This window comes from Megalobrama amblycephala, linkage group LG13 (genome assembly GCF_018812025.1).
Source record: "Megalobrama amblycephala isolate DHTTF-2021 linkage group LG13, ASM1881202v1, whole genome shotgun sequence".
Taxonomy (NCBI): Eukaryota; Metazoa; Chordata; class Actinopteri; order Cypriniformes; family Xenocyprididae; genus Megalobrama; species Megalobrama amblycephala.
The window spans coordinates 22,102,396-22,127,214 of record NC_063056.1 but is presented as its reverse complement, the minus strand read 5'-3'; the positions used below and the strand labels follow the sequence as shown (position 1 = coordinate 22,127,214).

Below are 24,819 nucleotides of genomic sequence, written 5' to 3'. Positions count from 1 at the left end.
TCTGATTAAAGCTCTAGGAGAAGTTCGTTAAAGTACAACATCTGGAAATGGCAAAAACTCCAAAAATTTGCAGAGAAAATTCAAAATATCTCACTTCCTGTTGGGTTTACAGATTTTGCACCCTTGTACTTTTTTGTAGGTATTGTAGGCTGTTACATGTGTCCACAGAATTTCATACCTGTATGTGAAAAGTAGCGCGAAAGCCGTCATTTCGGAGAAGAATAATAATTGACTGAGCAATTACAAAAGGGTTCTCGCACCATGGGTGCTCGGGCCCTAATGATTCAAACCTGTATAGCATTTTTGTTGTTTGTTTGTTTGTTTGTGAAATCGCTCTGACTGATTTGTTCATGATTCGGTTCAACTCACTTTCTCAATGGTCCGGATAACTGTCTACTTACTGGAAGATTATCAGTGAATAATGACTTAAATTAAACTATTTGTCACACCAAGCTATCATATAGCTTTAAAATACTTGGAATATTGAGCACAATCCATGTGGACCACTTTTAAGATACATTTAGGGTAATTTTATGTCCTTTTTGAAGCTTAACAGCCCCAGTTCTCATTCACTTTCATATAAGTCATCTTTTGTATTGCATGGAAGAAAGGAAGTCATATGGGATTGGAAGGACGAGAGTGAGTAAATGGCCAATTTTAGGTGAACTATTACTTTAATTAAGAGCTGTGAACATGCTAAACAGACATAAATTGCTAGATTTGACTAATGTCATTCCCATATGTGCTGGCAAGGACACAATGCGTTATAATTTAGATTTAGTTATGGCATAAACATACAGAAGTGGGACTAATAGAGCAGGGCCATTATAAACAGCCATTTCTTAAGCAACAATAATATTATGCAAGAATCAAAATAGAAACAAGGGCAAGTAAATCTGTTCAAAATATAAAGTACATTCCAAATGACAGAAAATCAGTCAGAAAAGGCCAATAACTTTCTCTTTTTCACACTTTAGGGCACCATGAATATAAGCTTTTGCCCAAGTTCATCCACTGTGAAATAACGGTGCACACGCTGCTCAATTAATAGCCCATTTGGCTCTGTATGACCCTTAGGAGAGCAATGAAAGTGTGTCTTTAAATCTATGTACGTGTTGATATTATTTCATATCAGGCCCCTTCCTCTTTGGGCTGTGCAGAAATCCACCAAGCCAAATGTTAATGAGTTCCACCTGCAACACTATACAAATGTTCAGTGCACATTGGCACTTGTCTAAATGAACGAAACGTTGCATATGACTTGTGTAATGTTACATGAAATACAGAGTGTCTTGTGGAATGTCAATAAGAGTTAGCCCAAGGGTCTCCTCTGCATGTGATGGGGATTTCTCGCCATAAGCAGATCCGACGATTAATTCAACAAACTGTATACTTGCAGCTACATATATCTGAACAGATTAAGAGACCGTTCAGTATGGGCTTTTGTGCAAGTTCAGTAAAGAACCGATTAGCTTTCTAATCTATACCCTTCTCAGCCTCTACTTTCAGATGCCAGCTAGACATTTGGATCCCTGAGAAAAAAAGTGGACGGCAGTCAGCGGTGTCACCGGTGTTGATTTGGCAGTCTTTCCCATGATGCTTTCACTGAGATTCGTATGAGCTGGTGCTGAAAGACAGACTGTTTATTGCCCTCGTTGAAGGGAGGTTAAGTTACAGCTAAGGCCGTTTCATTAGCATTAAATCACAGTGCAAACCATCCACCCCCAGCGGGACAGTGCTGCTCCTTTAGCCCCCGAGCTGGTATTCCACTGGTCTGTAGGGGGGCGGGCTGTTCAGATTGAGTGAATGCTTGACATCTTTGGCTGTGGTCCTTCAGGGTCTTTTTTGCATTCAGTAAGACTTAGGCTCTTAATTGTGTGACTAAACCAATTGTTTTCTTAATTGACGCCACTTAACCTCTTCAACAGGCTCCCCTCAGGTGTGCCACAGGTGACTACCCTGGCTCCCATGCGGAACCTGATGAATAAGCAACAACGCTGTGGATTATGCTGTGAGGTGATGTCGTTCCCTTTACATTAGTGAGCTTGAATCAACCATTTTTGCTTGGCTCATCCAATCAGACTGGTTGGTTTTGAGCCAGGTCTATAATTATTAAGGATTAACACACTACACATCTAGTATTAAAGGGATATTTCATCTAAAAAGGAAAATTGTCATTATTTACTCACCCTTATGCCATTCCAAACCTCTTTCGTATTCTGTGGAACACACACACAAAAAAGACATTTTGAAAAATTATTTAGCATTTTTTTTTATCACAATGACAGTGACAATTCTACAGAACTGTCTTCAGAATTACATCAAAGTAGTACATAAAAATAAGTAACAACCAATTAAAGTTTTTGTGGATTTATTTATTTTATTTTATTTTTACATGGAAATGATATAAGACCTCATCTTACTGGCTGTTGCCATAATAGGCCATAACATGAATTGACTGCTCGTAAATATGAATATTTGAATATGAACCCGCACACAGGGAAATGACCCTGTGAAATAGCAGAGGTAAAAATTCCCTCCTCAGAATTTATGACTGCTCTGGGTATAGCCAATACTTTTATTGTGGTCTCTTGCCAGATATGGTCAATTGTACATGAATGCCAGGAGCAATGGGGACTATGGGGTTGCAAGAGGGAAATGTGGATGTTAAATTTCCATTTCTTTTTTTTTTTTTTTTAACCCTCTGAAGTCATATTTTATAGTTAACAAATCTCCACTCGGTTTCTGTTAGTTTCCATCACTTAATGTCACAAAGAGTGCGGCGGAGTGTCTTTGAAGAGCTTGTTCCCTTTAAATCCTCGAGCACCTGTGAAACCGTTTCTTTCGCAGAGTGGCATTTCAACATTAATTCCTCATTTTGATGAATTCACAGGCCCAGAGAATGCTACAGGGTGGAGAGGCTCAAGTTAAGAATGTTCCAGAAAGAAACACCCTCTGATGGAACATAAAAAAAAAAAAGCTAGCTAGCTCTGGCCAAGGTTTGTTTTCACCTGAAGCAGCCATTTGTCTTGGCGTTTGCCCAGCGCTAAACCACTGTGTATGTTTCTATGGTCTCAGCGGACCTGAGTGTGCACCACAACCACTTAATGTGGTAGAGGAACCGAAGATCTCTGTAATAATCTTGAAATTGTGAAACCACACAGTTTCCTCGCACCAAAGCTAACATGAGAAAAGCACATTTCCCTTAAACACTAGCCATACAATACCGTCAGGAGAATGCCAGCTCATCAGCCAAACTTGCAGCTAATCACACAGGGGCATAAAGAGGTACTTGACCTCATTGAGCTTGTGAGGCTTCCAAGAGACTCGGAAAGTACTAAGCTTTAGATGAGAACATCTCAGATTTGGGCCACTTAGCACTTAAATTCAGTGGTGACTGTCGCAAGGACGAAGCCCTGAGGGCTGGACCTGATCTCCATGTGGATCTGATAAAATCGAGTGCGAGTTTGAGAGCTAATCCCTCATCTTGTCGCTCACCTGCATAGCAACGAGGCTGACGCATTCCTCGCGCCTCGTTTAAGAGAACAGGATAGAGCGGGATTAAGGGCTGCTTTTGAGACAAGCCATCACACAACCGCAGAACATAAAAGAATACTGTCCAGAAAAACATGGAGGTGCTTCTCCAGGTTAGAAAGCTCTCCCGAGAGCTTCCTGGAACATAACTTGGGATTAGACTTATGTCGCTGACCTAAAGAAGGATCTGATAATTTATGGGAGGGATTTAACTGTGAGGCCACAGTTGCACAACAAGGCAGTCACTTGCAGGAACCTTCTGTGTTGATACACTCTGATTTACTGGAAGTGGAAGCAAGGTCCAAATGTTATCACAACCATATGGAGTATAGGTTATGAATATTACGATTTAGTGTCAACGTGACCTTGGGAAAACCAACCTTGTACTTGGTTCATTGCTTTAGTGGATAATTGCATATTCAGTCCAACTTTAGACAAGTCTGAGGAGCGTTTTGTTATTGCAGAAGCATAAAATTCTAAATTTCCTGTAGTAGTTCCTGATGAGCCCAGGCTGTCTTTGTATATGTGGGTGAGTATATGTATGTGTGCAACAAAATATACAGTGAAGGTCAGTAAGCAATTCAGTTCTCTTAAAAGACTCTTCTAAGACATAACAAACAGTAAATTGTCTGTACTAAAACAAAACATTTAAAGCACGTGGTGATATGGACTTTGCTACGCCTCTTAAGCTCTACTGTTTATGGGTGTTGTCTCAGGAGTTATATATTATTAAAAGAAACATTTGTGTTTTATGAATATCATATTAAAATGGTCTTAGATTTTTTTTAACCATTATTGCTACTTTTTTTAAAATGCATTTTAAATTAATTATATTCTATTATTCTGAATTATTACATGTTTAGGACAGCTATAATATTCTAGCTCTCACTGAAAACATGAATCATTTTAATATTTATTGTGCCACCACAACAAACAGTTTTGCCTTCTTTTTCCCCCTCAAAATTTAGTGTACCTGATTACCAAGGAGATAAAAGAGCATACTTGACATGAGAGTTGTGATATGTGGAAAAAAAAAAGAAAAATCAAGGAAAAATCACAGTATTGTTATTGCACATCATTTCTACAGAAGAGGATTAGGGCCAAGCAATAATAAAAACATGAAACCATCTCGAGATTAAAGTTGTTAAATTTCGAGAAAAAACTCGTTAAATTTCGAGAAAAAAGTCAAAATAAAATGTTGAGAATAAACTCGTTAAATTACGAGAAAAAAATCGTTAAATTTCGAGAAAAAGATCGAGATAAAATGTTGAGAATAAACTCATTAAATTGCGAGAAAAAACTCGTTACATTTCGAGAAAAAAGTCGAGATAAAATGTTGAGAAAAAAGTTGTTAAATTACGAGAAAAAATTCGTTAAATTATGAGAATAAATTTGTTAATTTAATGACTTTATTCTCAACATTTTATCTCGACTTTTTTCTCGAAATTTAACAATTTTAATCTCAAGATGGTTTTATTTTTTTATTATTGCTTTTACATTTCCAATCCAGCTGTAAGTTTTTTTTTTTTTTTTTTTTTTTTTTTTTCAAATTTTGCAAAAAGTATGAAAATTTAATTTTGTTGTGTATTTAAGATAAATAAAAATGAGTTATTTTATGTATTTTTGCGCAAGATGAGAAAAGGGAGAGACTTAATATCGTGTAATAGTGTTTGTTGAAGGAGAATTTAATGCTTAGCATTTAAGATGCTAATGTGTGCTATTACTAGCTAAAAGTTTGTTAACTAGCTAGTAGACTCTTATAATTTTGTTGTGACATTAAAATATATGAAATTTAATTGGATGAATGAATATATGAAATTGAATGCCTGAATCATGTCAGGGAGCCTGAGCCTCAATTCAGCTTGAGTCTACTTAATTGACCCTTCGCAAAGACCTGCCCCCCTTAGTTACTGTTGCTTTGTCCAACCTGCCATGGTGCTGTCACGCCACACAGAGTGAAAAATACATAGTGGAGCAAAGAGGACAATGACGACATGTCGACAGACAGGACAGAGCAGGTTACTTATGATATTAAACATAGTCCCAGCTTTTTAAATTGTGTAATTTTTTAAGAAACTCAAATAATAAAAACCGTTTTGTGGCTCTTTAATGTGTCGTGACAGATAGCTGTAGCGCCTCAGGTCAAACGGCTCGTGAACCGGTCATCTCTTCCTACTAGTTAATTAATAGCATCAAATAAACATGAATGAACATGAGAAGGAATGTTGTTTCAAATGCGGAAAGACGTCAGTAAACACCATTTTTCAAGTTCAAGTCCAACAAGGTTAATCTTCTAACTGCTTACTGCTTTGTCAGACAAAATGGCGGATTCGGTGTTATGATTGGTTAGATCGCTTGTCAATCAAACTCCCGGCGAAGGGTCAGTTGGGTCATTTAAAATGACTTCATTCCATGATGTTGAAGTTACATTAACTTAATTGATTCATGTGGGACTGATGTACAGAATTAAATCATGTAAATCCAACAAACTTTCTGTTTCAGTCAATGTTGTTTCCACGGCTGTCATTTCCATGATACAATGCTGTTAAAATACATAATTTGAGATGAGATAGAAATGACAGTGGTGAAAATGTTCACTTATGTTTCAAAAACAAATGTCCAAACTGACAGAATTCTCCTGGATAACCACTGTGTGAAAAGTGTATTTTAAGTGGGTTTATTTTCTTTAAGCCCTCAGGGCCAAAAGTGACCATAGTTGAAGAAACACCCATATAAATTTTCACAAATGTAACTTTGCCATTTGATTGCAGAAGTTTAGAGTCTGCAGCTAAGAAGATGTATGTGGATTCAGCAGTGCACAGCAACATATGTGAGTCGAGCAGGGTGGAGCTGGACCCCGGGCCGCTGATCGTGACTGGTTGGTGGGGAGAGAGGCCCCGGCAAGGTGGGTCCCAGGCCTGCAGCGAGGTCCTGGGGAGTCATTTCAAATGTTGTCCATGACATAGCGCTGGGCTGATGTGTGCATGCTCCCCTTTTCTACTCACCCCGCCTGTCTCACCTCTGCTGCGCTGGAAGTGGCGGAGTTTTGACAGCTGTGTTTGGATCACTCCGATGGCGGTCTTGGGGAAAAGGGTGTGTGTTTTGCTTGTGCGTGAGCTTGTGTGCACTTCGATATCAGGTGTATGTGAATTTCTGTTAGTTAGACCAGTGATCTATAGGCAGGGTGGAAATGTAGAGCATATGCATGCTCATTTCTTGACATATGACCTTGAAGTTACAGTACTGCACGTTGCCCTCATCAGTGAGGCCGAAGCTTTGGGAATAAACTTGGAATGTTGGCTAAGTGGGGGCTGGCGGGTGGCTCAGCTCTTCTGGGTTGCGGGGAACATGGCCTGGCCGGCCACATGAGTCTCAGCTGATCCCAGCGTTAACCACAACTCTGGTGGTATCAAGACTGGAGCGAACTCTGCCAAGAGTCCTATGCACTCATAAAAATAAAGATTACAAAAGGGGTTTTCCCAGTGATGCCATAGAAGAACCATAAAACCTTGTTTTTTTTTGTCTTCAGATCTCCATTTCGGAGGACTTAAACTTAATCTTAAAGTAAAATCTGTGTAAATGCATAATTGCAGTTTAATTGACGTCAGCCAGATTTCGGCTAAAGTGCAGAAAGAAGCATCGCACCAATAAACTTGTTTATATCCAGGTCAACAGAACCGAATTGAGTTGGATTTCTGCAAGCACTAGATCTGCTTTTTCTGTGTGCTGCACATGATGCATCATATGTGTAATTGCTTTATTGTTTTTCTTGGCAAGGGGCGAGCTCTTTCACAGCTGTGAAGTTGAATAGACTAATTAAGTCGGAAGAGTTCACAGAGGAGCAAGGTGAATCACTCTTACCGCATGCCTGGCACCTGCGTACCAAACAAGCCGTGTTCCTGCAGTGTTACGGTAACAATGTTCCTGGATTTTTTCCGATAGCATGGCTCTGACGACCTCATGCCAAGCTGTAAAACCTTCACACTTTCGTAAGCGCTTTATTGCAGGCACCTTGACTCTAGTTTACCGACCAAACACCACTGCTTATCAGCAAGGCTGACACAGGAAAGACAAGCAGGAAACAATTCTGCCTCACCAACAGGAATGCTGTGACATACCTTCTTCTTTGGAATAAATAAAAGCTAGCTAATAATTACTCTGACCTTAGCATCATTACAGAAGATTAGCTTTATTAGAAAGATGTGTGCTTTTATATCTTTTGGCCAACCTAATAAAAAAGGCATGCAAGTTTCTGTTCTGTTGTTGCTTTTTAGATGTGTCCTCTGGGAAGGAAAGTGAATCAACGCTAAAACTACTTTGTTTCTTTTTTCCTGCTGTTTTTCAGGATGGTCATAACCTTAGGTGGTTACACTCTCGTGGTAGAATCAGGAAGCAGTTCCCTTTTTTCCCCCATTTTGCCCAAGAAGCTCATAAAAACACAGGACATCCTGTGGACTTTTAATGACACTGTGCACATTGTAATGAAATGAGTCAAATAAACACTCCCGGTCATGTCAACCAATAAACAAGCATGACCTGAGGAATGGGTGGTTTTATATATCTTTATCATTCATCCTATTATACCAAGGGTTATTAAATGGCCCACCTGGTGATATTTTCCAAGCATGCAAACATACTCGGTTTGGGTTTGAATCATCTTACCGGTTAAGCCCATTGGCCCATCGCTTTATTATCAATGCCAACTGCTTTAGTCTCCATCTGTGGCTGTACTTTTGTTGTCAGTGGTGTTTGGCCTATTGGTAGCACTTGATCCATGAAGACTCTGGTGTTGCCACGCCACCAGGTGGCTAATCTGTATTATTGCTCTTTTGCATGATGTACTGTTACACATTTCAGTGTGGAATTTAAAGACAACAGATGGTGTAAAGACATCTGAAATTGACCACAACTTATAAAATCTCTTAAGAAAAACATTTTACCACATAAGAAGAATCATACTTATTTTTTGATTCCCACAGATTTTTTATCACCAAACAAAAACAGAGTTAAAATAAGGCAGTGGCTTTAATCTTTCCTTTCATGGTTGCGTTTCTGACTATGGTGCTTATGTTTTGCCCACTGGAATATTTATATTGCAGTTCAGTTGAAATATGATGGACAATCCAGTGGTATTAAGAGCTGCTGCTGTGCCAATAGAATAGAAACTGAATAGAATCTTTTTTTACAGATATAGATATAGGTATTATAAATTGTTCACATAATGGGAATGCAGCAGAAATAAAGTTTTTGATTTCTAACTTAAGCCTTAAATGTGCATTAATATTACATGCAGTGAAATACTGAAACTTCACTTGGTAGCAGACTTTGATAATGATTTGTGGTCATAATGGCTTTGATAAGAATGTCAGTGATAAGATGACTGATAAATAGCCCACTCATATCATGTCTTTTGTGCTCTGAACACATGCTCAAAATCCAACAATACACTTCCAACAGTGAGAAATTACATTAACTCTTTAATAGGCATCTCAGTCATTTGTGTCATTATATCCTGTTTACAGTCAACTTAACCTAATTGAGACATCTCTTGCACTCTGTTTTTCATTGCAGCAGTTTTAGAGGATACAACATTCACACCAACATCATTTCAGAATATATATATATATATATCTCCTGTATATATTATATTATTATTACACAACCCGAATTCCAGAAATGTTGGGATGTTTTTTAAATTTGAATAAAATGAAAGCTAAAAGACTTTCAAATCACATGAGACAATATTTTATTCACAATAGAACATAGATAACATAACAGATGTTTAAACTGAGAAATTTTACACTTTTATCCACTAAATGAGCTCATTTCAAATTGGATGTCTGCTAGAAGTCTCAAAAAAAGTTGGCACGGGGGCAGGCAACAAATGGCTGAAAAAGCAAGAAATTTTGAAAAGATTCAGCTGGGAGAACATCTAGTAACTAATTAAGTTAACTGATATCAGGTCTGTAACATGATTAACTATAAAGGGATGTCTTACGCAGAGTCTCTCAGAAGTAAAGATGGGCTGAGGCTCTCCAATCTGTGAAAGAGTGTGTAAAAAATAGGGATAGTGGAACTTTAAAAACAATGTTCCTCAACGTCAAATTGCAAAGGCTTTGCAAATCTCATCATCTACAGTGCATAACATCACCAAAAGATTCAGAGAAACTGGAGAAATCTTGTGCGTAAGGGACAAGGCTGAAGAACTTTATTGGATGCCCGTGTTCTTCAGGCCCTCAGACGACACTGCATCTCATCGGCATGATTGTGTCAATGACATTACTAAATGGGCCCAGGAATACTTCCAGAACCCATTGTCGGTAAACACAATCCACCGTGCCATCTGCAGATGCCAACTAAAGCTCTGTCACGCAAAAAGGAAGCCATATGTGAACATGGTCCAGAAGCGCCGTCATGTCCTGTGGGCCAAGGCTCATTTAAAATGGACTGTTCCAAAGTGGAAAAGTATTCTATGGTCAGACAAGTCCAAATTTGACATTCTTGTTGGAAATCACGGATGCCGTGTCCTCCGGGCTAAAGAGGAGCGAGACCTTCCAGCGTGTTATCAGCATTCAGTTCAAAAGCCAGCATCTCTGATGGTATGGGGGTGCATAATTGCATACTGTATGGACAGCTTGAATGTTTTGGAAGGCACTATGAATGCTGAAAGGTATATAAAGGTTTTAGAGCAACATATGCTCCCCTCCAGACGATGTCTATTTCAGGGAAGGCCTTGTGTATTTCAGCAGGACAATGCAAAACCACATGCAGAAGCTATGACAACAGCATGGCTTCATCGTAGAAGAGTCCAGGTGCTGAATTGGCCTGCCTGCAGTCCAGATCTTTCAGCTATAGAGAACATTTGGCGCATCATTAAACTGAAAATACGTCAAAGACGACCGCGAACCCTTCAGCAGCTGGAAACCTATATCAGGCATGAATGGGACCAAATTTCAACACCAAAGCTCCAGAAACTCATAACCTTGATGCTCAGACGTCTTCACACTATTTTGAAAAGAAGAGGAGATGCTACACCATGGTAAACATGCTCCCGTCCCAACTATTTTGAGACCTGTAGCAGGCATCAAATTTGAAATGAGCTAATTTTGTGCATAAAATTGTAAAATTTCTCAGTTTAAACATTTATGTTATCTATGTTCTATTGTGAATAAATTATTAGCTCATGTGATTTGAAAATCTTTTAGTTTTCATTTTATTCAAATGTAAAAAACGTCCCAACATTTCCGGAATTCAGGTTGCATAATAATATTCACATTAAGATTGGTTCAACATCACATTTTCGCTAAAAGAGATATAATTCAGTGGTTCTTAACCAGGGGGCCGGAACAAACTTCCAAGGGCGCCTCAAGATTTAAAATAAGAAAAAAACAAACATTAAAATAAGCTAAAACAACTAAAATCAAGATATTTCTATATTTTTATAACAAATTTTATTTCAAAACGTACAAATAACAAAACGTATTTCTAGTTATGCCATCTTTGACGTACTTTTGTAAACACAGGTGGATATGAACATAACTGTCTGAGAGTCATACACCCTTGTTCGTCTCTCTTCTGTGTAGTTAATGAAGTTCTTTCTGTTATGAGTGGTTTGCATAACACCTGGTTCCATGCCAGATCTTGGGCTGGCCAGTTGCTGCGATACACAGGTCATGCACTCTCTCTCCCTCCTGCAGCGGGGCTTTTCAAGACATGATTAACGGCCATTCTTTTTCCCACTCTCTCATTCTTGTTCTTTCTCTCTTTTCCTGTTGGGATTCTTCCTCTTTAACCTAGCATTAAGTCTGTGGCCCGTGCAACAGCACATGTGTGTTCCAAGTTCCCACAAGGAAACGGCTGGGGTTGATGAGAGAGGCGGACGGCTCGGGATGGCTGGGGTGTCGTTGGTGGGGTCCCGATCGGGGCTGTAAATTCAAGCGGGGAGGGCGAGATCCTGTAAGATGAAACCCTTCTCCCTCCGTGTATCAGCAACACAGCTCGGGCCGAGACAAGAGAGAAGAAGCAGGCAGTAAATCCATTGGAGTTCACTGATAGCACTGTTTGCACAGCCACCGCCGCCTCCTTTGATCAAATCGCCGGGGGAGTGGGGGTCGTGTGTCGCTGCCAAAGGTCAGCTATATATTACGCTCCTAAAAGTGATTACTGAAATTCTTAACTGAAACCATTCTGCTGCCAGGGTGTGCCAGAAGCCCCTGCAGCGGTGTCTGGCCCGCTCGGGGGCCTCTCTGCAGCTCCGTCCACCAGAGAAATGCTCTCTGCTTGTGTTTCCTATCATAAGAGGAGGGCCCGAGAGAGCCACACATGGAAACGCGCTATCCAATTGCAGCGGCGGTGGGTAAAAACCCACAGTTGAGGCTTTAGAGTCAGGAAATATCCTCATGTCATTCCAAACATGGCTTTTTCCTGTTTTTGTCTATGCAATGAAAGTAAATAGGGTCCAAAACAAACCTAAGACATTTGTTCCAAAAAAGAATGTCATACAGGTTTGGAATGACATGAGGGCATGTAAATCATGACAGAAGTTTCATTATCGCACAAAAATGTTCACCTAAAAATGAAAATCCTGTCATTAATTACTCACGCTCATGTCATTCCAAACCCGTAAGACTTTAATTCACCTTCGGAACACAAATTAAGATATTTTTGATGAAATCCAAGAGCCTTCTGTCCTTCGATAGACTGCAACACAATTACCACGTTCAAGGCACAGAAAGATAGTAAACGCATCGTTAAAATAGTCCATGTGACTACAGTGGTTCAACCTTAATGTTATGAAGTGACGAGAATACTTTTTGTGCGCAAAAACGAAACAAAAATAATGACTTTATTCAACAATTTCTTCTCTTCCATGTCATTCTCATGCGGATCACATAGTAAACACAGTGCAGCGCTTCCAGGTTCTACGTCAGAACGCCGACTCATTATTGGTCAGCTCCTGCGTCAGCATCGCACACATGCGTCGTGGTACTCACTTGAATAGCGTCGGCCAATACTGAGCTGGTGCTCTGACGTTTTTTATTTCAGTTTTAGTTATTTTAGTGCATCAATTTAAACTAAATGAAAATGAGAAATGCTGTGGCAACTGGCTCAAAATCACTATGAAATCATAATTTCTTTTTTATGGAATATTGCAGTATTTATTATAAATTATTAATGTGCACAACATTATTTTTCTAAAATCCATGTGCCCTTATAATCTCCCTGTTACAGTGACATCTCTTGTCTTCTTTGATGACATTTACTGGTGCGGGGCGGGACAACCTGTCAATCACAAGAGAGTGTAACTATCCAAAAAATTCCCAATACACAAAATCAAGTCCTGCCCTACATTTCTTCTTGTTTGAGAAGCCGTTGCACTCAGAGTCAGATCACAATATAGGGAAGAAGAGACCATCGCAACTTCCGTTTTATGCCGACTTTAATTATAATCATTTTTTACATTTATTTTTTATAAGATTTGAGTTAAAGTTTATTTCAAGTAATGAAAATGTTTTTTTTAAGATTTTAGTTTTTCATTTTATTAAACTATAATAACCCTGCTCATATCTAACTTCAGTTACAGCAGATTCTGATGATAATAAATAAATAAATCTGCACTTTGACAACATTCCTTCCATAGCTGCCATGGATTTAAAAGTTGCCATCATGGGATAAACAAGAGAAATGTGAAGTCACTCTCAATGAATCTTTATACACCTTTGCCGAGCACTATACCTAAGATTTCCTTGTGTTAACTTTGGCAGACCTCAGCTTGGCACTTAAATTAAAAGGGATGATGTATTTCCTCTTATATGTAATTTGCAGTGGACTACTGGGAAAAGAAATAAGGAAAAGAGAGAGAGAGAGAGAGAGAGAGAGAGAATGATGCCTGTTTGACCGGCAGGCGCATGCCAGAAATAACAGAGTGGACCTTGCTCTAGAGTCTCATTAGCTGGTGGAAAAAAGTTCCCTGGAGGCACAACAGGGTGCAAATACGTTTAAACCTTCTTAGACCTGAGGCAGACCTCCAATTTTGTCCTTACTCATTCTCAGAGCGAGCAAGATGCACACCCATGCAGATGTAGACTTGAACTGTAAGCTCCACAAGAGCTGAATCCTGAGTTTTAACTTCATAAATTCAGAAAAAGAAAAGGAAAAAGAAAAAAAAAATCAGTTGATTTTAGCACACACCCTGAGAAAGCCAAAAAGTGCTCTAGAAATCTGATATGTATTTTATGTCTATTCTTGATTTGATGACAAAACTAAAATTACAAAGCTGTAGGATTGAAATTGTCTTTTGTGGTTAGTGTGCTCTGTGAAATTTTAAAATCAGGGTTATGCAATTTGTCATTTTAAATCTATGACAAAAATTAATATTTTTTTGTTTTCATCTTAAAGGGATAGTTCACCCAAAAATGAAAATTTGATGTTTATCTGCTTACCCCCAGCGCATCCAAGATGTAGGTGACTTTGTTTCTTCAGTAGAACACAATTGATGATTTTTAACTCCAACCGCTGCCGTCTGTCAATGGTACAATGCAAGTCAGCGGGAACTTGGACTATAAGAGTAAATAAAACACGGTAGACAAATCCAAATTAAACCCTGCGGCTCGTGACGACACATTGATGTCCTTAGAAACGAAACGATCGGTTTGTGAGAGAAACCGAACAGTATTTATATCATTTTTTACCTCTAATACACCACTATGGCATTCATCACTCGATTCGTGAGGTCTGATCGCGCTCTGACAACGGCAGTGATGTCTCGCGCATATACTTCAATCATTTTTGGGTGAACTATCCCTTTAAACATTGAGATTTCCAGACTGTGTTCTCTTCAGTAAATATTAGGAGGTTTTGGTTTTTATTATGCTAATATAACATGAACATGTTCCATTTTATGAGAGATTTTTGGAATTGGAAAGCATGCAGAATATTTAATTTAATTTGATTGGGATAAAGAGGTGGCTTCAGTAGACCAATAACTGGAAGGATTTTGTTTTGATATTAATTAGTCTAAATTATGTTGATGCCTAAAACAGGACTTGAAATTCAAATGAAACACATTCAAACTGGCATTAAATGATTTTAGTATTAAGTTTGGTTTGTGGTTACAGTTTTATTTAGTGACTTTTACTTTGATATTTCATTGAATAGTTTGAAAAAAAAAAAAGGCTCATTCATTTGAAATGAGGAAAACCATGAAAACCATTTACAACAAAATAGACGTTTACAACTGAAAAAATAGCATTTACTTTGGATAGCTTAGTTAATCTTACCACATCAAAATGTTATTTCATATTCCATCCTATTATGTGTTTTTGCTTTTAAGGCTATTTGTTTTATTTAATTTTTAGTTTACTTTTGAAGTTTTAATGTCTTGACTTTTTAGATACAGAAGGGTACCATCCGTCTCCACCTCAAACTCTGGCTCAATTAGCTATTGGCGCAGCTGCTTTAATACTTCACTATTATTCCTGAGATTCCTATTCTTGACCTAGACACAGAAATGACAAAAATTGGATCTTCTTAAAACAACACATTTTTGCAGTAATTTATCAAACAGCATATCGATCATGTATTTAATTTATGTTGACATAAATGATTATCAGTTTGGTGCAAATTTGATTACTTTAGCCTCTTCTAGACAGATATATCTGAAAGAAAGCACAGCTCAGTGTGTCACGACACATATCTGTACTGCACCACAATATCTTAATAGGCCCTTTTTCTTTTTCATTGATAAAGATTGGTATCGTCTTGTGCAACAGGCTAGGAGAATTCATAGAATTGTTTAAAATCATGATGGTTATTAGAGGTTAATCATTAGGTATCTAGGCTTGCCCAGAAGAGGGCAGTGGTGTGTTGGTGAAAGCACTGCAGAATGAGGGTTTCTGTATACTGTACTAGACTAACTTTTGGAAAAACACCAAATGAATATATTAATTAAATACAGAGATAAGGTAATACATAGCCTGTTAACTGTCAGTCCCGGGAGCAGGACACGTGGTACACTTTATTTATTGCCCCATCACATATTATAGAAATCCTCATAAATTAGAAATGATTCAAAAGCTTAAACACTCAAAATTTATCCTGTGAAAACATTTTGAATTTCATAATACCATGAAAACAGCATTTAAATCCTTTCATGTGGGCTCAATTTTTGTGATATCCACTCCATATTTGGAATACAACTTGGTTAGACATGACTTTGATTTTCTAATAATTTGAAGCCCAAAGTATAGTTCACTTTTTACGCATGCGCGAGGGTCAGCATACAGTGTGCGTGACATGAATTTCATCAGAAGAGTATAAGCGCACTGTATGCGCACCGCCAGATTTTTGTACTTGTACGCGCAGGTCGCACATGCGCAATTAAATTTTTTTTTGGCAGTAATTAGTTTATCCACAAGGTGGCAACTGTGCCCTGGGGGGGGGGGGGGGCGTCGATTCACAAGGTAGTTGAAGAAAAACTGCATAAACAGAACAGACCGGAACACATGCAAGCTACAATGACAGTGGAGGCCTATATAGATGACAGATTGTGTGAAGAGGTTAGAAAGTACCCTCATTTGTGCAACTCTAGCATGAAAGAATACAAATATGTTTACTTGGGTTCTAATTCATGGCAAAACTGCGCACATGCCTGTGTATGCGTACCAATCAATTGAAGTATACTTTGCAAGGCTGTGCACATAAACTAGCATACGCATAAAAAAAATAAAGTATACTCAGAGCTTTAAAGTCAAAATTATTTTGTGAAATATACATTTTGTATATGTGTGTGTGTGTATATATATATATATATATATATTTTTTTTTTTTATTTTTTTTTTTTTAATTATTATTATTATTTATTTATTTATTATAAGTTCAGTACATTTGCAGTAAACTTTTATAACCATTTAAAGGGTTAGTTCACCCAAAAGTGAAAATTCTGTCATTTATTACTTACCCTCATGCCATTCCACACCCGTAAGACCTTCGTTAATTTTCGGAGCGACGAGAATATTTTGGTGCGCCAAAAAAAAAAGTTTTGTTTTTGCCACTCCAAAAATATTCTCATCGTTTATAATATTAATATTGAACCACTGTACTCACATGAACTGATTTAAATATGTTTTTAGTACCTTTATGGATCTTGAAAGAGGAAATGTCATTGCTCCCTATGCAGGCCTCACTGAGCAATTGGATTTCAACTAAAATATCTTAATTTGTGTTCCGAAGTTTAATGAAGGTCTTACGGATGTGGAACGGCATGAGGGTATAAATAAATTACAGAATTTTCATTTTTGGGTGAACTAACCCTTTAAGTTCAGATCTATGCTCAAAAAGGGGGGTGACAGTTAACAGGTTCAATTATTCAAGCTGTAAAAATAATACTGTTTATGTACAAACATGATCAACCTTTATTGGCAGTAACAAAAAACAACAAAAAAAAAAAAAACATAGAAGAATGAAATTCCACCATGAAACTGTTTAACTTATTATAGCATTCTGGCATTGCTATTGGCATAATGTCAATATAAAAATGACAGATACTCTCAGAGTATTTTCAGATATACTGAGCATCATGTCGAGTGCTGAGCTAGGAAGGCTCTTATTCTCTGCAGCAGCTCCTTCTTTACACTGTCAGGCACCAGGGCTGAGGAACACAAGAGAGTTATTATTAATGATATTCATTTTTCATCTTTGGCAATACTTGTTAACACCCAAATGGTTTAAACAAAAAAAAAAAATAATAATTGTGGGATGTACAGTTAAGTACGGCCTACCTCTTCCTTTGGGGGTAACTCCAGCAACCAAGTCCTCTACAGTAACATTCTCTATACCTTTCTCCTTGATCACCTCTGCATAACAAACAAAAAACAATGATGCTGCTTTACAAAACAACCTTGGAACATATGCAATGATTTGAGAGAGATCAGACTAGTGTTCTTACCTTTGCAGAGTGCTTTGAGCTGATCTCTCCAACCACACTCGATGAGCTTGGCTCGAAGCAACTCCTTTAACCTGATCAAAAAGCAAACAAAGACAATGAGAATCATAGATAAAATACAGCCAGTATGGGATGAGTCTACTAAACACCATTTCTACAATAAATGCCATCTACAGGGTTCCCATTCCACGACTTTTCCAGTCATTTGTGACTACTCACAAAGAGCAATTTGTAACCAAACCAAATACAGTAGAGAAAAATGAAAGATTTCATAAATTTCAATAACGTATGTCCATGTAGGCAAATCACTAGTGTTTGAGACTATGATGCCCAAAAATGTTGTACAAGTACGCAACTTTATAGGTGTTTAGACCCAGTCCATGGGGAAACATGAGGATTATAGGCACTTACCTCTCCCTCTCACCCATTTCAATTAACTTCTGGTTAATGGCGGCCCTCATTTGTGATTCTTTACTCATATTAATCTGAAATAAGAAGTGAAGATGATGAAACGTGACGTGACATCGAGCTCGTAATGAGGGTGCCATAGACAACGGTTGTCTTGCCCACTACCAAAACACATTTCACGCCCCATTTTTACACTAAGCATGAACAAACAAGACATCTAGCCGGATTTTGGGGGAAACACATTTTTATCAGATGAACTAATGTGCATTTTTGTGTTATGTTAACGAACACAGGTGGACCTTTTTATGGCCTGTGGCATATCCAGTTAACGTTGTTGCAATTATAACTTAATATTGTTTAACAAACGTACCAAATACTGATGAAAATAAGCATAATGTTCTCATCGGCGTGTACGCGGACCTCTCTCTGCTGTTGTTTGTAGCCGGCCGTTCCGCACACCGTTTAGCTTCCCCACAGAAACACGAGGATCGGCGGAAGGTTCCTTCCTACTTAATGGTTCCTATGCAATTGCAATGTGAATGGCGTTCTCAACTTGAATGATTTACCTCCAAGAAGACCTGGGCGGTACATGTTTTTGAATACATACTAAAATACTCTCTCATTTTAACTGTCGTTATAATAGTGTGCTTGTAATTAAAAATACGCCGTAGTTATCCAAACATATGTGGAGAAAGAGCTAAAATGTCCATGGTACAAGTCATATTAGTCAATTAATCTATTCTTCATATCTATTTATTGGTCTTACCTGCCACGAAGAGCAATCCATGGCCTTAGGCCTGCACGTCTGAACCAGCACTACAATTACCACACATACATCAAGAACTTAAGGCAAACTTTTCTGAAAGTTGAATTACGCTTAAGTGTATTTTAATGTAATTTTAGACTCGTTGAGAACAAATTAATATTTACATTTTCCTTGCTTTTTATGAAGGAGTCCTACACCACAAGATGGCGATGTGTCATAGAGAATGCGATACAAAATCCACGGTGTTTGGTCAAGTGTCCGCTTCGGGTTAGACCAGGTTAAAAATCGAGAAGAATATCATGTGATGCCTTAATTATGTAAAATAGCACATTAGGCTGAGTTATGTGGCTCTTTCTGTATTAAGCTTTGCTCATAAATTCTCCCAACTGCATGTGGTAAAGATATTTATTTGGTGATTGAGACCAAGGATGATTGAGCACTCATGAATGAACCAGAGTAATGTTGGCAGAGAATTGGTGAGGTCTGTATTTATGGTCTGTTTCATCTGCCATGCCACTTTGGACAAAAATTCGAAGCATTCCAGTAGCTTGAAGAGGAAGTTTTAAAGTTTATCCCAAAACAAAAATGTCTCCCCCTCATATCACCCACTTTTTTCACATTATTCTAAATAACAATTTTAATGATGTGCTGGTCACTCTTAATTCATATCAGTTTAAATAAAGTTAAAAGTTCCCCAACAAATGTTTCCTTCTCTATCGTGGTTTTCTGCTTCCATGCACCTTGTTTCACAGAATGACTATTTTAGGCTACAGCAGCAGCCAGAAGCCTTTCAGTGAGGCAGAAGAAGTCATCCTGACTGGCTGTTTGATGCAGACAGAACACCTGTGGTACAGATTAAGTCAGTCTCAGGTAGAAACATTTATTTCACGGATACATATTGGTTAGTCTGGACTATTTATGCCAAGCAGAACCTGATATATATATATAACATATAATTGGACATCAGTTCTTGCTCTTCAAGTCTGCTTTATAATTACAGTATAACTTTCTCAGTTCTAGGACCGTGGTTAGACAAAAAGTATTACAATTATCTAAATTATAATTTCCACCCACATCAGCTAATTAAACCACGGGGGTTTCATAAACTGCTAAAACGTGTGGCATTGTGATTTTTAAGGGGTCTTATTATGCTTAATTTGAAGACCCCATGACAGTCTATTACCATGGATTTGCTCATCTCTGGTTTAATTAAACACTCTACTGAGCTTTTGGATGCCTCATGATTTTTAATTGCCTTTGATTTACTGATTTCTAAGCATTGCAAGCTCTTTGCTGAATGGGCTAGGGTTCATAACATTTGTCGTTAACACTTTCCAGACATTGTGTGTTGATTTTTATCAATACTGACCGGTATGTGTGTTAAAGTCATGAACTGAGGCTATACGATTGAGGGACGGGTGAGCACTCAAGTGGAAACGTCCTGGTCTGACAGAGTGATTGATGGATGAAAAGGTCTGTTATAGTGTGTCTTTAAAGGAGAGAAAAGGATGGTAAGATTGATCGTACTCATGTGAAATCCAGAAATTGCTTGTTAACTGTCAGTCTGAGGTATTTATAAAGACTGTTCTTTATTTAGTCTCCTTTCAGCTTAACTTCAGATACGTTGCAATGATACGTTCTTGAAATAAGTAATTAACTGTTGAAATATGAGTTGCGGAACATAATCTGACAGTGTTATTAATGCTCTGAGATACAAATTCAAAGTTGTGTAAGTGATAGGAGGTGAGCAGTCAAAACATCCTCTTTTGCCTGTTTCTTTTAGGCTAATTTTATCATTCGCCATCCATTACCAGTGAAGTGAAGAGAGCAGATGAGACATGCCTTAGCAGAGGAATGTACTGGCATATTTAATCGAGATTCTCCATGGATGAACAGTATGAGCCGCATCTGTGCTGAAGTTACTCACTGGCTAAATAACATCTTTAAACCACTAAAAACTCTGGCTTTAATGGTTTACAGGAAAACCATAAATGTTAAGCCTTAGGAAAATGGCGTATTGGTCATAGGCCTTTTTTTAGGGGTTAAAAGAATCATTAAAAACAGCTTAATTGTTTCAGGAAGTTTCTCCAGGTGGTGTTTTATGGAAAGAGACATGGTGATTCACAATCTCTCTTCTCTACAGCCTGGTGCGGCACTCGATCCTCCACTTACAGCTGCTAATGCCTGGCAACTTCACAGCCGCCATTTAATTTGTCATGAACCGGGGCCATTTGCCTTTGTTATATAATCAAGACGTCAGAGTGAAAGACGCAAAAAGAAAGAGAAATTGTGATCTTGCTTGCCATTATTCAGAAAACATCACCATTGCATGCTGACTAATACTCTTTAAGAGTATCAAATGTAAAAAGAAACTTCCTGCTATTAAGATATTTGTTTTTTAATTGTAAAAAAGATCATTTCTTATCTATATGTCCATATTGACACATATAGAACACATAGTAATTGGATCATTCTGTTTAAACCCATTGCAGTTACCTTTTTTTGTCACCTCCCCCTGGTTGCTGGCTACTAATTTTTGTTGAAAGACTCTTTAAAGTGTGATATTTATATTTTTATATTTTATTTTATATTTAAATTTTTACAAAGTTGTTATTGATTAACAGCTAAAACTATAGAAGATGTTTGTTAAAGGCACAGTATGTAGAATTTCACCACTAGAGGTCACCTATTCAAAACAAAGGTTTAGCTTGATGATGCCGAGTTTGAGTGCGGAATCTTGGGAGATCTCGTCTTCACCTCACAGCCGGTGGAAAATAATCGGGATAGGACTCGGGCAGAAATCATGTTCATGTATGAGATTATTAACATTACTGTATTATGAAGCAGAGTGGGGCCGAGTGCTGTGGGAGCTAAACGAGGTAGCTGGAGCAATTGCTAATGAGAGACGATCGCAACCCACACAGCAAAAGGACTATCGCGGCTTCTGGAACGTATCCGTGAACGGACCCGTATCGGCGTCCACAATGAAGGCGGATCACGAACCCGCCATGGCTCCGTGCTGCATCCGCTCCGCATCCATGATTAAAACCTTACCTCCGCGGTAGGTCCGTTTGGGACCCGCAAATTGATACATCCGTTACAGTAAAGACGCGTTCGCGCATCCGACATGGGTCCGCTCAGGATCCGCTGATTGACAGTAGAATTTACAGCGGCGCCTGGAGGCGGAGCTGATCCTCTGGGCGGCGCCAAAACGAATGTGACAGTCACGCGGGTTTGACGACTTGAATGCGGATCCGCATGGAGTCTCCTGCTGTGTGGGAACACACGGCTCGACAGCAGCAGAACTTTAATTATGCCACAGTTTCCGCTTCTTCCGGTCAAGCGCATGCATAGGCCTGGGTGATAAAACGGTATCGATATTTATCGATGGTACGTTTTAATGATAGAAAAAATGTGTTCGGTATAACTCTCGATAGTTTCACTTAAATGCGTTAAAATGTAAACAGATATGAAGTTCGGTTGCATGAACAACTCTCAAGCTCGCTCCGTCCCAAACAGACGCGGTACGAGTGACATGCAAACAAATTGCTGTGAAGTTTAGCTGCGCAATCGCCACGTGAAATCAGAACACACAAACACGTGAAAATGAGTGCTGTACCTGCCGGCTACGAGGAGATAGTGAATAAAAAATGACATGTCAGTGTGGCAGTTTCATGATTTCCTTACGTCTTACAGTTGATCTACTTCAAAGTTCGTCTTGAGAGAGCAGTTGTCATGTAGGTTTTAACAGCTGCACAGTGTTTTCAACCACACTTTATTTCTGTGTTACAAATATTCAAATTATCACAGAAATACTGAGATGAAAGTTTATAGTTCAGATATAAACACTAACGTTTATGTTATCGATGAAAATTGAACAAATCAGCTTCTAAAAAAAACTTGGCGCTGAAAACGACGCATTTATCGATTACATTGTTTCACCACCAGGTGGCGACAAGTGTGTGTTAAAAAATGTATTTGACCTTGAATCTTCATTCAACAGATTCTTTCAAATACACTGATTCATCCAGTAGGCTAGTGAAACAAAAGTATTTACGAGTGAGTCACTGAATCATACATCAAAATAATTAATTCAAATAAATTAAAAAAATTAAAATAGACTGCAGCAATTAATATTTTGTCAGAACCTCTAGTAAATTAGGTTATTTGACATTCAGAATTGTGATCTTAGTTTCTGAAAGTTTCTCAATTTATCCAGAATTGTGCAGCTCTAAATTTAAATGAAAATTAATATATATATAAATTAAAGCTAAATAAAAATATTAATAAACTAATAAAATGACAAAAGCACATACCACATTTGCTTAAAATTAAACTTAATTTAAAATGAAAACTGTTAATTCATAATATTAATACCGTTAATAGTATATAAATAATAGTAAAGTATTATTTAGTACAATAACAGTGCTGTTTAGTAGTATTTATTCAGCGTTGTCGTGACGTAATTTCCTATGGATCCAAAGTGATTAGTCATTTACAGCATAGGTTACAAAAAATTGTCCAGCACTAAGTGCCTGGTAGCAAAGATGTCAGCAGGCAAGTTATGTGCTTTGATCAAAATTGAAATTCCCTGGTCCATATGGCTGTTTGGGAAACCTTTTTGGAAACAGTCATTATGTTTGCTCATACTGCAGAAATTGCTTCCAGCAGCTTTAAAATGTGTCAGAACCGTCGTTATGCATAAGAAAATTCCACTCTGTCATTCCTGACGCAGCAGCTGCTGCACGTCTCAGAAATGTATTTGTCATATTTCAAAACTGTCATTAGAATACTGAAATAAATGAAAGTCTTTCTGCCTGTGCTCATTACCTGACAGCGTTGAATAGAGATCTTCTCGTGAGAGAGGTAGTGATCACAAGAGACAGTCTGAAGATTTAGAGCTCAGGTGGGAACGTTGAAGTGTGGAGGATGCGTCCTTCTCATCAGAGCCACTCATTCGCTTCAGCTTTAATCAGTGACAAACCGGTTTGGTGCAAAATCACTCGGTGAAGAACAGAGCATGCGTGGCATTCATTTGATAATTATGCATAAGCTGCTGTGGGAAATTGGTGATTGTGCCATTGATGAAATCTCGTTTGAGATGCAACGGTGAAGCACGTCCCTCGAGAGAAGCTGCACTGCGTACTCGAGCCCGGCATCAAGGCTGTCACTGACCGTCAATTCCTGATCTTAATTAACAGCGAATCAGCATGCTTTCCATAACCCTGCTACTCCAGGGTAACCCCATCGCATAATTCCTCCATCTGCCACAGCAATCTTGACCTCAACAGTAGCTTAACATATTGTTTGTTTGTTTGTTTGTCTGTCCCTCATGTGCTCCACATCTATATACTTGGCAGCTAATCTCAGTGCCACAAATGAGTTTCCCTCAGCGAGCACCTGAGGAGAAACACTTGCTTAAGTTAGAAACATTGCTTTGATTCTCTAGTGCTCGGCCACCTGCAGCTCTGCAGCGCTGTTGCATGCTTAATGAAGTAAGCCGACACTGAATTTGAAATAAGCCACTCTGTTGTGGTCGATAGAAATGCTGCAAATAAATCATGAGATGACAAACATCAGTGCAGCAAAGAAGGAATTTATGAGGGCAGCTTGTGCCCCAAGTAGTTGATCACATGGAGGGTCATTTTAAACACAGTCAGCATCAGCACCACAGCTTAAGGGCTTCAATATAGCAGATGTGTCCAAGCTAAAATTGAAGTGAGAGCTCTTTTAGGTCTATGTATGTTGTCTCTGCCAGTATCAGTCAATATGTTCACTGTCTCTGTGGTGTTGGGGTTACTGAACCGAAATTGATTATGTGGGTGATGATAGACTCGTTTTCTTTCTGTTTTTTTTGTTCCTTCTCTTACTCTTTTTTGGTTGCTTGTGTACTTTTTCCAGTCATGTCTACACAATGTAAAAACACCAATCAGTCACATTTCTAGGGCTCTCGGAGAAATCCCTGCTCTTGTTGTGTAATGCTTATTGCATTGTGGTAGGGTAAAATAGAAACGGACTCCGGTCCCGTCAAGCCTTTAGGCTGCATCTTGCTGCTTTTTGGTGTGTATTTATTTTTAAAACACCATAAAATGTTGTTTTAGTTATATTTAATCAATTTATCTTCTCAAGTTTAAAGGATTAGTCCACTTTCAAATAAAATTTTCCTGAT

The 24,819-nt window shown here is 38.3% G+C and overlaps 1 protein-coding gene and 1 long non-coding RNA gene across 3 annotated transcripts in view; one reads left to right on the top strand and one right to left on the bottom strand.

Moving 5' to 3' along the window:
- The window catches only part of LOC125244248, a 37,711-nt gene extending 35,061 nt beyond the window's left edge, over positions 1-2,650 (top strand). The window contains exon 6 of the long non-coding RNA XR_007179265.1: positions 1,929-2,650. This is a non-coding gene — a long non-coding RNA (uncharacterized LOC125244248). The remainder of the gene's footprint in view (positions 1-1,928) is intronic.
- Positions 2,651-16,922: 14,272 nt separating this feature from the next.
- eny2 (ENY2 transcription and export complex 2 subunit) lies at positions 16,923-18,904 on the bottom strand. 2 transcript variants are annotated; one of them, XM_048154037.1, is made up of 6 exons: positions 18,815-18,904; positions 18,651-18,700; positions 17,888-17,961; positions 17,480-17,550; positions 17,313-17,387; positions 16,923-17,182 (listed from the first exon to the last, which is right to left on the bottom strand). In XM_048154037.1, the coding sequence occupies exons 2-6, from the start codon at positions 18,669-18,671 to the stop codon at positions 17,109-17,111; spliced, it is 315 nt and encodes a 104-aa protein (XP_048009994.1). In that variant the 5' UTR covers positions 18,672-18,700; positions 18,815-18,904; the 3' UTR covers positions 16,923-17,108. The 2 variants fall into 2 exon arrangements, with proteins under 2 accessions (XP_048009994.1, XP_048009995.1); XM_048154038.1 differs by lacking the exons at positions 18,651-18,700; positions 18,815-18,904 and adding an exon at positions 18,255-18,435.
- Positions 18,905-24,819: the final 5,915 nt, after the last annotated feature.

Coding starts and splice junctions, on each gene's coding strand:
- eny2 (XM_048154037.1), bottom strand. CDS start 18,671: ATGGATTGCTCTTCGTGGCAG. Junction 17,388..17,479: donor GCTCAAAGCACTCTGCAAAG/GTAAGAACACTA, acceptor TTTGTTATGCAG/AGGTGATCAAGGAGAAAGGT. Junction 17,183..17,312: donor AGTTACCCCCAAAGGAAGAG/GTAGGCCGTACT, acceptor TGTGTTCCTCAG/CCCTGGTGCCTGACAGTGTA.